The sequence below is a fragment of the Pagrus major genome, chromosome 23, assembly GCF_040436345.1.
Source record: "Pagrus major chromosome 23, Pma_NU_1.0".
Taxonomy (NCBI): domain Eukaryota; kingdom Metazoa; phylum Chordata; class Actinopteri; order Spariformes; family Sparidae; genus Pagrus; species Pagrus major.
Window position 1 is genome coordinate 11,900,197 of NC_133237.1, and position 18,794 is coordinate 11,918,990.

Sequence of the window (18,794 nt, forward strand, 5' to 3'; positions counted from 1 at the left end):
CTATATCATGATACGCGCTATATTAAAAACCTTGTCAAAAGCACTTCAGGACTTAACGTCAAAATCAAATATTACAATGTTTTTGACTAAATACCTCGATATTAATATCGCAACAATATTGTAGGGATGACTATTGGTACTTTCACAAAATATTAACACAATATAATTTTTGATTATCATCAGAAACTTGGATATATTGATGGTAAAGGCAACACTTAGGCCATAAAACTATAAAAAATATCCAAAATCTAAGATGATATATAGCCTCATATCGCGGTAACAATATAATATGGATATATTGCCCTGCCCTAACCTCAACTACAATTTAGTAAATTCTAATAAACATGTTAAAGGCATCGAATGTACAACAGCATTACTTGGTTTCAAGCCAAGATGATGTGTGAGTAGCAGTAGCAAAAGTCTTTGATTCAAATAAAGCGATGGTTAAAGCTACTGTGAAAAAAATTACCTTTCCCATTCATCAGTCTTCTGAGCCATTTAACAATGTCCCAGTCAAAAATCTAAAACGTTACCTCGGTAAGGTCCTTCAGCTTCATGCATAATTAGAGAACATCCACAAACATTTCTTTCTTAACCCAAATAAACATGAAAAAAATAATACGTAATGGCCTTATGAATAAAATCTGTGATCTTTTGAGAGTGTTAACAGCTTCAGGTTTGACAGATGATGTGCAAATCATAAAAAAGGCACATCCAGTCAGGTTGCTGCCATCTAGAGGTTTATTTAAGTCCTTATCTAGTACAGTACAACATCACTACACTGAACACATGTAAAAACATTGCCGTGGTCTTATGAGGTAACATGATACAAATATAAAGTAAAATAAAGTTATGTTTCTGACATATTAACAACTGTCATTTCAACACAACAGAAAAATAGAAATGCTCAAGTGCACACACACGCACACACGCACACACACACACACACACACACACACACACACACAAACACACACACAGAGTTCCTCAAGGTACAATGTTTTCATGCAATCTTGACATCCATACTTGACATTTAGCGAAAAATACTCATCATAAAGCCCATTTTTGTCCGTTTCTGCCTTTCTTAATTCTCCAGCCACCAGCCAACTTACTTATGACTCACACATGAAATAAGGTCATCAGAAACAATATACAAGACAAGTTTGACATGCTGGTGGCTGGTCAATTTTGTACTCTAAAACCTTCCATGAATTATTTGTTTCAACAAATATAGCAGCTTATTCCTTTTTTGCGTATTTGCGATGTTTTTTATTTTCTGAACAGTACAAGTGGTTCAGAAAACAAATAGGAGGGAGGTACAAGGAGGAGATGTAGTTTCATCATTACAGAATCTAAAAAGCTTTTGCTTTGACTGGTAATGCACCCTCAATAATATAAATAGTTAAAAAACCTTTTCAACAATGTAGACCTTGCTGAATATGATAAAACCGGTGCAACCCAAAGACTCTTCCTTGGATAAAGAATAATTCTGTTCACAACTGCCCTCTCTTCACTTTGCAATTTTTTTTGCAGGGTCTTGCTTGTACACTCTGAGGACCAACTTTTAAACGTTTTGTCTTTTCACATACAGCTATCCTCCCACTGCCGTGCTTACACCCCTGTATCTTCTTCCTCATCTTCCTCCTCCTGCTGGGGCAGGAGCCGGTAGTGTTCACTGCCGATCGGCAGGAAGGTAATCCTGGGATGATTCCCGTCTTCCTCAGAAGGGACTTGGTGGTGGGAGTTTGAATCCAGCTGCTCGGTGGAGCTGCACTTTGTGTACAACTCGCGGTGCACCTCCTGGCTGACTGCCTCGTCGGAATGAACATCGTGTAGCCTCCGGTTTTTCAACATGGAATGGATGTAGAGAATGGGCACAGGCAAGCTGGCAAAGACTATAAGCATGACAATCATAGCAAGGGCCCAGCCAGGGTACTCAAGAGTCATCTCAGAGGCCTGGAGAGAAGAAGAGGCAGGGCGTGTTGGAGAGAGAAACATGGGCAGGCACTTTACTGCTCAAGATTTAAGTGTATTTAATGACTAAATGATTCCTGTAAGAAATCAGGGTCTTTATGGCAGTCAATATTAGCATGTAAATAGATAACATAACATGTGCTTCATCAGCATCAACAGTTTTTGTAATTATTGAGTGCACTTGGGGGATAAATATGGAGAGGTATCTTGGTGTACATGTAACATACATTGTTAACTATACGAAAGGGTACTTTGATATTAAACTCTTGTGTGTAGGACAAAAAGCAGTGGTCTACAGCTTACTGTGCTTTGATTCCAGGCTGTGTACGTGGGCCCTTTGAAGACCATGCGCAACAAACTGGCAGCCAGAAGACCAACCATCGCCAGCAAGCAAACATATTTCCACAGGTATTTGTACACCACTGGAGGGCGCCAATTGAGCATTACTTCAATGTCATCCAGGAAGCTGCAGTGTTGGAAAATATTTAATTTGAGATTTTAAAATAAGAATCATTTTAATAGAGAAAAGCTGACAGAGAGGTTCCTTACCGATCTGTTCCATAAACCCATGCCACACTGATGGTTTCAAAGATCACTACAATGACTAATGGTAGAGTTGCAGAGTAGTCATCGAACATCGTCACAAAATAGTTGCCAGAGCGCTGAGTGAACAACAGTCCCAGTAAGAACCCCAAAGCACAGCTGGACACTGGAAAACAAATAAGAAGGCAGACAGTGTTAGAAAATAGCAGTTAACTGAGCAAACATGGTGTATTTCTGATATGATCTAAAAGACAGCGTTGATCATATCTGTTTTAACTGCAAACGTTGAATAATTCTAGTATAAATCTTAGGTTTACATCTTGCTGGAGTATTTCTATTTTCAAATACTGGCATTAATGATCAGTATTGTCTACCCCAGATCTTTTCTCCAAGCTTCAAACTATTATCAACAACTATAAAAGAGGCAATAGATTACTGAATTTTAACAAAAGTAAAAATGCAGCCATTGCTGTACATATATATCAAAATGTCCTGCCTACAGAGAAATATTTCACATTTACTACATAATTAATCAATTTAACCACATATGTCTGGACAAGAATCATTTAAACAAAAATTGTGCCTGTAGAACAAAGCATCACTTATGTTGATGCATGGTGTTACCAGTAAGTAGGGTCCGGTGGCGCCCAAGGAGGCTAAAATTGTCCATGAGAGGTGTGAGGATTCCCTGCATGGTCCCAAACATGGTGCTGAGGCCCAAGTTGAGCAGCATCAGGAAAAACAGTGCAGACCAGAAGGGGCTGGCAGGGAAAAGGGCCATCACCTCGGTGAATGCTATGAATGCCAGGCCTGTGCCTTCAACACCCTGCACAGAAAGGGATTGTGAGATACAATGAGGTCATCTTTGAACTCTTTACTAGTTTAGTTGTAATGGCGTATTATATGATGCGTTGGAACAAGATTTTCAAGCATCCATTTAAAACAGACAAACAAACAAAGAACCAACCAAAAAACAAACAAACTCAAAACCTCATATTACTATATGTTGTTTTGTGCAGACTGCATTTTTTTGTATGCATTTGTGTATATAATGTGTATGTATGTGTTTAGTCTGTTAAGGGGAAAATTTTGAGTCTTAAAAAAAAAAAAAAAAACACCTAGCACAGGACGGGTAGAGGTACCTGAACATGAAATTTTATAAATGTTTACTGAAGAAACTTGTATTTGCTGGCTCCATGCACTGTTTTCGGATATAACAAATGATAGCACCATACTAGAAGCACGGCTGTAGTAGTTCTCTGCAGTAGGGGGTGAGGAATTTTTTTCACTACTCTACCGCGGCCTCTAAGCCACTGTGCTACTTCATTTCATGCTGAGCTAAATCACATTTAAAACTACATCTCAAACTGCTTTGCACATTCATGGTAGATCAAAATCTACAAATCCGGTCAAAGAATTCCTAATATGAGCTCACTGTGGTACATTCGTGAAAAAATACACATTTCAGTACGACAATATACTCCTCCCGTACCTCTATTTTTGTAGTATGACATTTTTTGACAAAACAATAAACACTGTTAGATAACATGACTTTGAGTACCCCTTGCTCTGTTTCTTTAGTTTCTCCTTTCCCTCCTCCATCACAGCTTGCTTCCATCTCTCCTGGACACCTACTGGATACACTGTCCCATATGTTTTCTTCCTCTTGCCAGTTGGATACTTTACGGTACCTCACAGATTACTCAGGGAGTCCTGGGAACCTCAGCACTCCACCTACTTACTATTGTTATTGAAATGTTCACCTTCCTGATTTTTCTTTTAAGCAAGCCAGTGCCATGCACCTCATTAAGCAACCCGTGGTGATCCTTTTCTCTTTCAAAAATGTGTTCTCGAAACAGTAGCTGCATCAAAACTTTTCCTGGTACCTGATGGATGAAACAGCTTCTTGAACCTCAGCCGTTCTCCAGTTGCTACATGACAGGCCTGATTCGACACCAATGGCCAGTCCATATTACTAGATATTGCTGCATTACCACTCTTCTACTCAAGTTTGTGTGTCGCTCACTAACATTTCACTTAAACCGTCTATGCAAGGGTGATCTAGGCTTTCATGACTATATTCACCTACACCTATATTACAAGTCAGATCGGTTTAAAAATAAAACTGTTTAAAGCTAGAGTTGGTAATTTTTTTATCAGCATCTTTTATTATATTTGTGGGAACTCTCTTGACATGCAGACAGCAATCAAAATATACAATGCACTGACTAAAAAAAGAAAAAACATTCTGGTATCTGTGATCAATTGCATACTTTCAAAATCTAGTGTTACCAATGTTTCCAACTCCAGCTTTAATTTCATACTCATAACTGTTTTAACTATATGCTTTGATTTGTTTGTTTTACTGTTTTTGAGATTCTTGTCATCTGGTTATATCTCTTTGTGGAGAATGTGATGATTATGTCTTGGTATATGTAAAAGTATAAAGAAAGTTCATTAAAATTATATCTCAAGGATACCTTCTTCATTTCCTCCTCCAGACTGCAGTCAGTGATGTTAGGACCCACCATGGTGCCATGGTGAGCATACCACTCTTTGTATACAGCCAAAGACACAGAGCTCGGATCTGTCGTGTTGATCCAAGGCCAACCAGAAGGAACCAAGTGCTGTTTAGATTCAGTGGACATCATGAGGTTTAGGATACCAAGATTTCTGCAACAAGTTAGAATAAAAATATAAAATTAAGAAAGGTGATGTCTGCCATGAAAATTTGCTTCAATAGTATGGAGCAAATTGTTTCTTATACTTGTTATTGTTAACTATTAGGAACCAACTAAAATATCATGGATTATTGCACAATTATTGCACGATAGGGATGCACGAAAATATTGGCACGTCATCGGCATCAGTCAATAAAAGCTTTAAAATAATATATTTGGATAGGCCGGAAATGATCATTTCTACTGATATGACAGGCTGATTAGATGATGCTTTAATTATGCATACGCATATGTGTATGCATAAGCGTATGCAGTGCAAACTGTTGACTAAGTAGTTTTCTAATTTTGCCCAGTGAATGTGTACATTTTGAAAAGCAATGTATGTCTGCATCTGCCAGTGGGCCATCATGATAAAAGTAGGCATAAAAATAATGGCATATTGGACATGGCAAAAATCCAATATTGTGCATCCCTATTGCTTAACATTCTAGCTTTAGGTGCTCTTATGCTGTTGTTTTTCATCAGTATTTGCTAGTTAGTACATGAAAGTGTTTCTAGTATAGTATGTTGCAATTAAGAAAAACATAAGTGCTCATGTGACAGTACTTATTTTGCCAGCATTAGAAATTATATTGTTATTAATCAACCAATACTATCAATACCTGTACTAATATTCACACACACATGCACACATCCGTACTCAGTCACACAGCGCAGTGCGATGTTCTTGGCACGGAAACCCAGCACGACGAAAACCACTAGAGAGGCCAGCACAGACGTCATAAAGTTGATGCAGGAGACCATCAGTGCGTCCCTGTGGCAGTTGTTGTTGACTGGATTGTAGGAGGAATATGCTATGACGGAGCCATAGCCCAGTCCAAGGGCAAAAAACACTTGAGTAGCAGCCTGCCGCCACACTTGCACACTACCCCAGATTTCCAGCTGAAAACCACCACATAATAAAGTCTCATCAAGTCTGAATTATTGTAAGGGTTACCAAACTTCAAAAATATCCTCTTAAAACTCTCTGAACATTTTATTAAGCATTCATCAGAAAAAAATGAAAATTAAGAGAAATGTGATGAAATTTGCGCTTACTCTAGGATAAAACATATAGGTGATACCGTCCATCGCGCCGTCCAACATCAACCCTCTAATGAGGAAAATAAAGAGCACCACATAGGGAAAGACTGAGGAAAAGTACATCACCTAAGAAAAAGAAAAGAAAAGACTGGATGACTTCAGTGCCAGAATTTTTCAAAGGAATGGTTTGACATTTTGGGAAATATACTTACTTGCTTTCTTGCGGAGAGTTAAATGAAAGGATTGATATAACACTCGTGTCTGTCCACCACAGATGAAGTAATGGACAGCTAGTTAGTTTAGCTTAGCATACAGAGTGGAAACAGAGGGACAAAGCTAGCCTGGGTTTGTCAGAAGGTAACAAAAACTGCCTAGCAGCCATTCGACAGGAGCTATGTTGCAATCTGAGGTGACAAAAAAAGGTTATCTTACCTTTGCAGAAGACTTGATGCCCTTGATCATAGCCAAGGAGACAATTGCCCAAGCAGCCAATAAACAGCCTGTCATGATGGGGTTGAACTCTCCAGATTCTTGGATGGAATTTGTGATGTTAAGGGCTTTCCGAAACCAGAAATACGACGTTGGGGAAGAGCTTGCGCATTCTTTCACTGTTAATTGAGTAAAAACAAAACTAAAGACATTGGACTGGCATCTCATGTATGTGATGTGTCATGTTGATGAGTAATTGAAGTACCTGTGTCATTGGTTGTTACATCAATTGGACACTGCTGCCATGGCAGAGGATACTGAAAAGAATTACCCATGTAGAACAGGCTCCAAGCAATGATAACATTGTAGTAAAGAGCCACGTAGAAACAGACCTAGAGGAGAAAAACAGGGTTCATGAACCATATATGTAACAAATTATCAATATTTACATAGCATGTCCTTGAGATATATAGGAAACAGTATGTGCTGAGCTTATATGAAAGTTATATAAGTTATATATATGTGCCTTTAATCGCCCCCCGGGGACAAATAAAGTTTTTTGAATTGAATTGTTTCAAGGTCAAAAATGCTTTTTCTAATTTATGCATGTGAAACCCAAACATTATTTAGTTATCATTGGTAGAAGAAGGAAAAGTACTAATACCACAGTGTAGAAACACTCTGTCACAAGCAAAAGTATTAGCATGAAAATATACTAATAGTGCCTAAAGTAAAAGTACTTATTATGCAGAATGGCCCCTTTCAGATTAACTTATGTTGCTGAATTATAATCATTGATGCATGAATGTGTTCATCACTTTAATGTTAGTAGTTAATTAAAATAATTAATAAGTTGATTTATATTTTGTATTATTAATCTCAATCATAAAGTAACAAGTAACTGAAGTAATTAAATGTAGCAGAGTAGAAAGGAGCAGAAAATAAAAATACAAGTAAAAGTAAGAAAGAGTTTTTCTCAAATACAGCACTTCAGTAAATATACTTAAGTTACTTTCCACCACTGTAAGTTATTAATAAGCTGCAATGCTAAAAGTGTAGTGAATTGTGACATTGACATTGACTTGGACATAAAGAGCGATGAGGCTTCTAGGAAAAAAATAAGTTAAAAAAAGCTTGGGCATTTAAGCATACAAGTATACGCCTGTGCGCTGTAGAGTATGTACACAGAAAGTTCTTGTCTACTCAGTGTTTGCCTTGTCCGTCTGTAGAGAAAAGTGTTACGCAACAAACTGCCAGCACTACAGAGCACTGCCTCTCTCACATTACAGCATGGCGGGATGTCATCGTCCTTTCTTAAGTATACACACAGTGTAGCAAGTAATAAAAAGAAAGGTGTTTACAGAAGGGTAAGAAAAGAGGTAGTACATGCAATGGCTTTTTAATGAGAGGAGTGGAAGTAAACATTCATTCTTGTGAATGTCTTTATTATGGGGCTCACATTAAAAATACTGATAATGGCTCTATTTTTGAAACCCAAACATGTAAAGCCAGCCAGCTTACAAACCACAGCAGCCTGGCCGAGATACTATGAGTAATCACTTTGCTGACGTGTGTGTAAACATCAATCTTTTTTTCAGAACAGTGCTCATAGTTAAGGTACCTTGCAGAATATAGGATGGAAAGGGATTTTATTGCTTCCTCATTTTAGGCTTTTATTTGCCAAACTAACATATAATTCAAAGTCTGACTGTTTAGACATACACCAACAGTTTGATCCAAAAACCCAGAAAAAAATATTGTACACATATACAAAAACTATAAATCCTTACCATGCAGCTGGAGTAACCGATCCCTGCCAGCTTTGGGGAGATGTGTTTCCAAACGCCGATGCTGCCCTGGCGAATGCTTTGGCCAGCTGCCAGCTCCATAAAAAACAGTGGAACTCCCACAATCAGTAAAAGAAAAACATACAGCAGCATGAAGGCCCCTGGAAGGAAGGAGAGGAGAAGAAGGAAGGAAAGAGGATTTAAAAACATGACGCCGTACAAACACACACCTAACTCATTGAACTTTGTACATCCCTTCACATCTATTTTATTCTTTTGCCTGCCTCATTTCTATTTCTGAATAATTTGTCTTTTTTGCTGTGTTTTCCAGCATCAGAATTCCCAAATAAAAAAAGTTGTCCGCTGCTTGTTTCAAGAGAGCTACCGTGATGATCGGTCAAAACCACTGAGTGGAAATGTACAGGTCTTTCTTTTCAGACACTCACCTCCTCCATTTTGGTGGCAAAGGTATGGGAACCTCCACACATTCCCTAGGCCCACACTGAACCCCACCTGGGCCAACACATACTGGATCTTAGAGTCCCATGCTGGCCGGTCTTCATCAGATGTCTCAGCTCCCAGATCTGGCGTTATGCTTGTCAGCTGAGTTTCCGACTGGCCCTCGCCAAGCCAGGCTCTGTCCTCATTGCTGTCCAGTGGAGGTTTCTCCATCTTGTCATGAACAAAAAAGAACAAGAGGGAAAGACACTAAAATGATAATCAGTTGGTAATAAGTTTCTTATTGGCATGAACAGTCCAGTTAAAACAATTTTCCACCCACACCTGCAAACAAAAACAACGTGTGTAAGGTTTTCAGTCTATAACAATATGCAAGGAGTAAAGTGTACAGGGGATGGACTTAAGACCACTGAGAGTCTAGAGGAGGAAATGAGCATGTGTGTGCTAAACATTGTTTACCTGCTATGTGAAAACACAACTGTAAGACATGTGCTGTAATTTATGCAGCACTCCGATTTCATGAATTAACAAGGATATGCTCCATGTGGGTAAAAACTGAGACTCTGACATGCTGTTTGTACACTGTAATGCCTGAATAGAACTAAAATATTTTCATGAAATCAATATGGTCGGCATTTCAGCAATAGCTATCCAGTGTATTACATTCTGTAATAACCTCCCTCTTTAGTAGTTTTCATTGTTAGTGGCGGGGTCCGCCATTCCCACACTGGATTTAAATAACAAGCCTTTGATCCAACATTACCATTTTTATTTATGTTATTATGCTTTCGGGTTGTTTCTCGCGACAGCCATATATCAGGAATGCCTTGAGGGAAACTTTTCAATATTGGCACAAACGTCCACTTGGACTCAAGTAAGAAGTGACATTACAAATCATGTTTTTAGCCATAACTCAAGAATTGATATGCTAATCACAAATGTCTGATAGAACAAACTGATGAAGTGATGACATTTCACATCCAAAGGAACAAAGGTCAACTTCACTGTGACATCATAATGCTCTACAAAAACACTTTTCTGGCAATTACTCAATGACATAACTCGGGAATAGAGGGGGCGATGGGGATCACATTTCATATCAAGCTGGATACTGAATTGGTGACACTAATATTGGTTGCGCATCTTGAAACATTGGTGATTATATAGATCTTCTGTGCTGCCGGCTTGAAGATCTGTGTGAAGCATCCATGTTTTAGATTTTGTGGCCTCTTTGCAGCAACATCCATATTTGCATCCAAGCATTTTCTCAGGGCTACAAGTTTGTGTTCTATCTGAATCAGCTTTACTGGCCAAGTATGAGAACACATACAAGGAACTTGTCTGTTTTTTGTCTCTCTCAATGAACTCACACACTAGTTGACATATAGCAGTAGTCCACAACCAGCTCATTGGTTTTGCTGATATTGAGCATGTCAGTTGATTGTCGTTGCACCATGTGACTCCATCAGTCCTCTGTTCTCCTCTGTAAAAATAGTCTCTAAGTGAGGACAGCATGTTTCTCACTGGAATCATGCATGCCATTATAGTATATTGATTTAGCATTTTATACATTTTTTTTTCCTTCTAAGTCTTCACTACACATATGTGTCTGGACAGACATGGATGTAAACGGCAACTTGACTGGTGTATGGAGGCACACGACCGTGAGGTGGTTATTGTAGTTAATTCTATTTTAAGCTTCACTCTCCCCAGCCGCATCAGAGCTGTGTTAAGTAACTGTGTAAGCAAACCCAACTTAACCTACTGCTGCTGATTCACATTGAAACCATTCTCTAAACTAATTCTAAACTCGGGGTGGCTTTTATTGTGAAATAGACATAGAAAATACAATGAATTTGTCACGTTAACTGTATTAGGTTATCACTAGGCAACATTTCCAAGAGACAGACTATTTTAAACCACTAGCCTACTGTGGTTTGTTCTATGAAAATGTATATGATGAGAAGATGATTACATTGTCTGAATTCTCTGCTACTTGAAGGACTGGTGTGTAGGATTTAGGAGGATCTATTAGCAGAAATGGACTATAATGCTAATAATTATGTTTTCATTGGTGTAAAATTACCTGAAACTCAGAATCTTTGTGTTTTTTTCCCCCCCTAGAATGAGCCTTTTATATCTACAGAGGTAGCAGGTCCTCTTCTACTAAATCTCCATGTTGCACCACCATGTTTCTACAGTAGCCGAGAATGGACAAACCAAACACTCTTGAGAGGGTCTTTCACGTTTATCTTTTTTTTGCATTTGTAGCAACCACCGTAAGGGAGGGTTAGGCGACGGTCATTCAACTGGTTGCGATCTTCACCCTCACTGCTACTGTAGATACCACTCAGTCCTACACACTGGAAGTTTAGCTTACACAAATGCACAGAAAACACCAATGTTTGGTTTCACTCTTCAGCAAGAATATTGAAACCCTCTCTGCAAAAGAGTGTCAGATCATCAGACAATGCTTAAACTACACACTCTCACCAACTAGGCTAAGTTAGGTCAGATGAGTGGGCAAGATCTGAAATGGTTTGACATGAGCCAAACTGGCTTAAGGTGATGACGCATCTAGCTGGATGATTTGTATACTCCACTGCTGGTATCAGCTGGTGAGAATGGAAAATTACAAGAGAGCTATGCCCCAGAAAAGTTCGTGGCTGGTCAAGACACATGGCCACATAAGTCAGGTGATTTCAGAAATATGTATACACACATGCACAGGGGAGAGTGAGACAGTGATAAAAATATGCATGTGCACACAAATAGAGAGGAGGGGAAAAGTGGGAAGAGCAGTAGCCACTAGGCAGAACTTTAGGTGAAGGTGGGATAGTCTTGGGTGACATGTGGGCGGGAGAGCCCAGCGGGAGGTGTTAGGTTCACATGTTCACATTGGTTCACGCTGTGGGTGGTGCTGAGGTGCAAGGGTGGACCATGTTGTAGATATAGTTGGCAACAAGGCAGGAGAGAAGCTCTTCCAATTATTTCAACATTTGAAAGACCCATTGATCATTGACCAAAACAGACTTTTGCTGTAGTAATGCTGTCTTAAATACCGTCCAACCATTAAGTTCATAACTGGTTGCAGCCCTAGTCACCTCCAGATTCAGCTTACCTTGGGTTGTGATTAATCAAGGTTACCTGAACCTGATTTCATTGTATTACTGTATTGTGAACTGATAACGTCTGCTGACAGAAAGCTATCAGATCTTTGAGTAACCTTGGTGGTGTACACTTTTTCCTTTGAAAGAAAAAAGGCCCCTTCAAAACAATGAGAGAACCAGCCTAATCACAAAATGTTAATACTGTCCTTGACATGGGCCTCTATATAACTGCAAATACAGCTAAGTGCTTAGTCAGATGTATGAGTCTGGAAATTTCAGTGCATCCTTAAGCTCTTAACGACACAGCAACTCTGTGATAGGTCTCCTTGTAGTTTGTCAATAAGGAACCAATAAGCACACAGTAATCGTTTTGTTTAAAAGTAAGATTTTTTTTTTTTTTTTTTTTTAATCTTAACTTTTAACACATCTTCAAGAGAAGAGAGAAAATACTGCTGATTATTCTTCAGTTGTGGGCCTTCCTACAATCTACTGCAAAATAACTTCTGTATATTTATCTCTTTCTCCTTGGCTAATCTTAAATTATCTTCTTGCATCACACCCCCCTTCCACCAGCACAAACAGAGCGATTGTACATTTTTGGTCAGCCCAGGTCTATCTCTGGGTTCAGATGGGAACCACAGGCGACAGGCAACCACACTCACTGAACAGATATAGCAAATGCGCAAAAGCATGCAGCAGTGGTCCAACCTTGCAATCTAATCTCTGAAAACACCTTTGTTTTGTTATATATTTATGGATAGTTAACTGAAACATTTTAGAAGTATTTGTGCAAATATACTTACACTGGATCACATCTCCAATAATGCTGAATATTACTCATTGTTTGCTTTAAAGTTGATTTTACTAATCAAACTGTCAAGGTATTGACAACATACTTTATTTGTCCCTTCAGGGGCAAATCAAGGCAAGCCAGCCTGCTAACAGCACTCAGTTCATTTACACACATAAATAACCAATCTAAAAATACACGTTAGGTAATGTTGATGTTAGAAGTAGTTTAACAGCAGCGGCCAGTCAATAGCTGGCCAACAATGTCCAACACCGCTCAAGGCACATATTATATTAAACAATGTAAAGAGTCAAAAGCGCATAATAATTTATCATATAAGAGTTTTACATATTACCGACATGTTTAACTGTGGTACTGTGGGATATGCGATTTACCTTTCCTTATGTAGTCTTGTCCCTCAATTTTAATCCACAATATGTTCCTAAAATGTACATAAATCATTCTAAAGTGACCATTACAGAAACAGTAAAGTACTGAAGAGGACAGAAATAGAAGAAAATGTTCAACTTGAGTATAAAACCAAAAAGTGGCAAAAATACTTTGTCACACATATGCGATATGTAAAGGACATTGCAAACACCACAACCTTCCACAAACCGACAGAACAAAGCTCCTTTCATGTATGCAATTTTACGTGTTGATGTCATGTTTGAAAAGGAGCCATTTTTTTCTGTAATGTCTCCTAGGCGACCTCCCTACTCGGGACGAAGTAGCATTTCTGTAATGCTTTCACCTTGACTCAAGAGTATATTAAACACTCATTGGACTCAATCGAACTCATGACCCGATCAGGTTGCCATACATATTCAACTTACATCCAAACCAGCTGCTCCATGATGAAGATCAGATAGCAAAACAGGAAACAAGAAACACGAGCCAAAACCAAATTGTAATGTCTTGTCAACCTTTATGATGTTGTGTCAGTACTTGAAAAGAGTAGCTCATCAGATCTATTGCTGTGCTAGGAAAATATGATTTACACACAAAAGAACATAAAGAGGGAGAACACTAACAGTAAATTACAGCTGTGGCACAGCTGCAGAATGGAGGCAGCATATTATCAGCTTATATCATTCAAAAGATCATTTGAGTTGATTTCGTTCTCTAGCTGCCATATTTGAGTGCTGGAATTTTATGTAAGCATACATTTAATGAATGCGAAAGGGCCAACACCCTGCATAGGTATACACTTGCAAATACGCATATGATACGCTTCCCCCAACACACTCACACAACCCGTATTGCATAACCTGACTAGCCATCAATCATGAACAAACACACATTTTCCCCTTTTCAGTGTAGCTTTTTGCCTATGGGATACCATGGAAAAATACCTCAGCGTACAGAACGTTTTATTATACATTTGCCAAAGATCTACTGGCTACAGTGCAGCAGGGCTGTAGGTTTGTGTGCACATCACTGATGTGTTGGCTCTGTACTCCATCATATGTGATTTACAATGAAACAATGGCTATGAGGTGAAAGTGATGCCTTTCAGTTTTCATTTAAGGGTGTTTATATCCACATCAGATCAATGTATAGGAATTGTTTTCAATTTTGTGTCCCAAAATTAAGTCACTAAAAGTTCAGAATTAACATAAAAAGACATAAAATTCAATATTTACACAGTATAGTATTGTTGTTTATCCACATATTTTATTGCACAGCTGTCATGTACAGATGCATTGACAGTTGCTGAAGTATGTGAAACACTGAGCAGCAAAGGTAATCCTGTGAACAAAATGCACAGAAAATCAGCTGCATAGAGGAGATTATCCAAAGTGAGCCAAACCACAGCCTTAAAGCCTATTCATGACTGCTTAAGTAACGGACACAGAGGTACAGCTGTTAACGGTAAATTATACAACCTATAAGTCAGAAACTTTCCCACAGAGAAAAAGAAAAGGGCAGTTAATAAAAGCAAGAAGTGAACAATAAGAGCACTTAGTCATTAGAGCTCATAGAGTCACGTTATTAAAGTGCAGATCGACGGTGAGTTGTGGACATACCATGCTGACAGCACGGTCCAAGAGAGGAGTAGAGTTTCCAGTAGTCCTGGTGTTGGTTTCTCTGCACGTCCCTCTTCGCCCCTCTCTGACAAGACAACTTTTGAACTCCCCTTTTTTAAACTTTTGATAAAAGTCAGACAAACTAATGTAACTTGCTCAGAACAGGAAAAAGTCTCGACCCGTTAGTTTTGACAACTTGTGGCCACGTTTTTTATTGTGGGAACTGGCTGTGTCGTCGCCAACCAAAGAAGACATGAAGCAGAAGTCAGTGCAACTGGAGCCAATGGGAGGACCGAGGGGGCTGAACGGCCCTTCCCCAAATCGTTGTGGGCTGGACGACGAAGGAGTACACACAGCTGAGGCTTGTGTGTGTGTGTGTGTGTGTGTGTGTGTGTGTTGTAGTTTCACAAGAGAACTGCTCTAAACAACATTTCTGTAAGTTGTCGTTTCTGTAAGCTGTAGTCCGCTGATTGTAAGTGCGCCCATATTCGTGCAATTGGGGTACAGGCGCTGATTGCATCGTTAGTACAGGTCAATTTAAGGGTCGGCCACGGAGCTCAGAACAAAAATGCGCTGGCTGTCTGCACCTAATGAGCCCCCAATTAACTCCGAGCAGCTCAAGCAATCAGCGCCCTCATTGGTTGTTGAATCATGCAAAAATAAAGTAAAATAAAATAAAACCCTAAATTTAGTGAGATTTGTGTGAGATCAGGAAACATTTTATAAAAAGATAATGGAATAAGTTCGATTCCAGCTTATTACTATAGGCCATAATGCAGAATTTTAAAAGTGCATTAGCAAAATGTCGGCTACTTCCGAGGCCTATCAAAAACAAAATCTTTGTCCAGAGTGGTAACTTTTTGAAGGGGAGGTAGGCTATATGGATTAACTACCCCAATCGTACAGTTTGTATGTAAAATCCTAAACTGCACAGATAAAATATAGGGGAGTCTGGAGAGTGTGCAGTCATATGTAGTAACTGAGTAGCTGAGCAAGACAAGTTAGTAGTAGATTCTCAGCCACCTGTTGGTTGACAAATATAAAGCCAACTCCCCCTCATGGCACAAATGTGCCAGTGTGACCCTGCATCCACCTTATGGATTCCTGAAGGTTATGGTTCCTGAGATATGGAGTGGTAAAAGGGTAAATCTGCATGGTTTCTGATGATACAGGCAACTTGTGATAAAGAAAATGCTTTGAATTTGATATGAAAGGAACACTTTTCTACTAAATGCAAGATGGGCAGGTATGGGGGGTGTCCCCTCTTTCCTCCTGTGTAAGTCACTGGAACTGAATTGCACATCTACTGTTGGGATGCAGATTATAAGTGTCCTTTGACAAGTCAAAGCTCGGAATGAATGCAAGGCTCAAGGCAGTACAGTAAATCCTGAGCTAATTGTAGAGGTCAGCTGAAAAGCTCTTAGGCTGAGATAAGACCTGTTGTTACTCAAAATCATGTGTATCAAATCAACAGTGAGAAATATATATAAATGAATGTAACTCTTTTTTGTAGAATTATTTTAACGTATAAAAATGTGATTTCACAAGACTACTTGATCCATTTGCCCAAGACCCTACTAAGGTAGTCTTGGTTTAGTTCAAGCCTGGTGAATGCAGCAGCAGCTAATACTGCCATCTAGTGGAAACTTAGCCAAACACCACATTTAGTATGTGGTATTGTGTACAAGCTACAATTTTTCTCAACCAGTGGCCCACTTTTTGTTATTTAAAAACAGACTAGAAATACACAAGTATTAGTCCAGTAATAGTAATAATGCAGTGTGTGTACAGTATATTCTTCATAGCATTAGTAAAGTAATTGGGACATATGTCTGATTATGTGCAATAACTTTTAATGTTTTTAGCACTTTATCAATTGTAGGGACTATTTATTAATTATGGAATATCTACTATATATATAGTTTTATAGGATATTTTTATATGTGATGCTGCTATGATACGTTTTATTGTATTTTAAAATGCAATGATGATTAAGTATCTATTTATAATATCTGTCTATCAGTCCAGTGGGTGTCACTGTTCACAAACAGCTCAGTCTTGATACATCTGTCCCTTTACCGAAGTTAGGTTAGGAGACCCAATTCTAACTTAAATGGTCAGTATACCCACTTCTCGATCCCTCATTGTTTGACCTTTGGTACCTGGGCACTCCTGTAATTACATTTTGTTTAGGAATGGCTGACTTCTGCCATGATCCTGTTGATCTCCTGCTTTGCTTTAGTTAAACAGCATCACCATTACTGTATGGCTGGGGCCCTATTGACTGACCGTATTTCTGAAAAAACACAAGCATCCACAATTATCTGTTTTATCCACAGTAGGTTTGCTATTTGATACAACATCTTTCAAACTGCTGAGGGTAACATGAGTCAGCAGTGTTACAGTGTTCTGAAGAAAACATCTTCTTATCAGAAACCAGATATCAAATGTTTCACTAACATCCTTTTCCACACCTTCTAACATATCATTTAATAGCCTTGTCTTCTTGTCTGTTGTTGCAAATGTGCTCATTGTGTTGCACTGTGTTGAAGAGCTTCAACACTTATCAGAGCCCTCAGACTCCGTTCTTTATTTTCTGAAACAAGTATGCAGTTCTTTACTTTTTAACAATGCTATTTCTTTCATTCACAGTGTTTTATTTGACAGATTCTAGGTTGATTAATTATTTCAATGTTTGACTTCTGTCAGCAATAAGAGCATTTAAATCCAAATACATTTGTTTTTATAATATTATTTCTTAATTTGAACTTTTAATGACATTTTCCATGTCTGAGCCTTATCTCGACCTGGGTTTTGTTTTTATTATCTCAAACGAAACTTGATGTCAGAATAGTTGGAGGTTGAGTGTTTGAGGAAGACTGTGTTACATTTCTGAAATGGCATTTGTTACAGATCACATTAGCCCCTTGGCACAAGCCACAGGCAGTTGTTGATAGAAATGCCTGTCATAAGGAAGGAGAGACTCACAAAGTTGCAGAGAGAATAATGGGAGGAGGGAGGGAGTGTGAGTGTGTGTCTGTATGTATCAGAGAATCAGAGGAGAGTGAAAGCAACACAGATTAACTGAAAGGAAAGCCAGACTTGTTTTTCTTGTTTCTGCATTTCTCAAGAAGGTAGGACGTTCCCGTGTAAACAGCTAAGCTCAGTGCACATACAACTCAGCACAAGGGTAGGTTTCTGTGCCCCGGATTTATACGCTCGAGCCGCACTAAAAGGTACAGTGACGATCTAGATTTGATTTGTTATCTTAATGCAAACAGTATGTGTGTGAGTGTGCGATGTGTGTGTGGTCGACAGAGGGTTTGAGAGACAGGTACACCTGTCATATGAATGACAGCCGCCAAGTAATATGTTGCTCAGAGGAGACTTTTGAAGCAGCTTCACTTCATCATGGTACATTAGAATATTTAATAATTTCTCTGTACACTGGTTTTATAAGAAATTGTTAAAGCTAGAAATATTAAAGCATTATTCACTGCGTCACCAATATGTGAGAAGAGGAAGAATAAAGATAGGCAAGAGGAAAGGAAAGTATAAAGCTACAAAGTGTTTGCATAACACAAACTTGTGATGAACTGACTTTTATATTCAGCTACAGTTTCTCTATCAAGTTTTTGTGGTTGTGTCAACTGCATACCATACATCTGGTGACAGCGGTTTTTCCTGTCATGTGTATCTGTCACTTACATGTGCGTGTGCAGAGGGAATACTCAGCATTCTTACAATCAGCGTGTGGAATGTGACAATATCAAGCTCCCATTCATCATTTTTATTCAGGTGAAGTCAAGATAAGCTTGTTGGATAAAGTTGATCAAAATGTTTCATATTTAATGATCTTGACTGTCCAGCAAGAAAAGTAAAGACATGCATTTCAATTTAGTATGGAA

General features: G+C 38.7%; 1 protein-coding gene across 1 annotated transcript; it reads right to left on the reverse strand.

Annotated features, from left to right (window-relative positions):
- Positions 1-727: 727 nt before the first annotated feature.
- Positions 728-15,126, reverse strand: slc6a16a (solute carrier family 6 member 16a). The gene is made up of 12 exons (XM_073494898.1): positions 14,887-15,126; positions 8,944-9,169; positions 8,501-8,658; positions 6,976-7,102; positions 6,714-6,889; positions 6,297-6,407; positions 5,899-6,140; positions 4,998-5,190; positions 3,142-3,343; positions 2,524-2,683; positions 2,278-2,440; positions 728-1,956 (listed from the first exon to the last, which is right to left on the reverse strand). Exons 1-12 carry the CDS (start codon positions 14,887-14,889, stop codon positions 1,612-1,614), a joined length of 2,106 nt encoding a protein of 701 aa, XP_073350999.1. The 5' UTR covers positions 14,890-15,126; the 3' UTR covers positions 728-1,611.
- Positions 15,127-18,794: the final 3,668 nt, after the last annotated feature.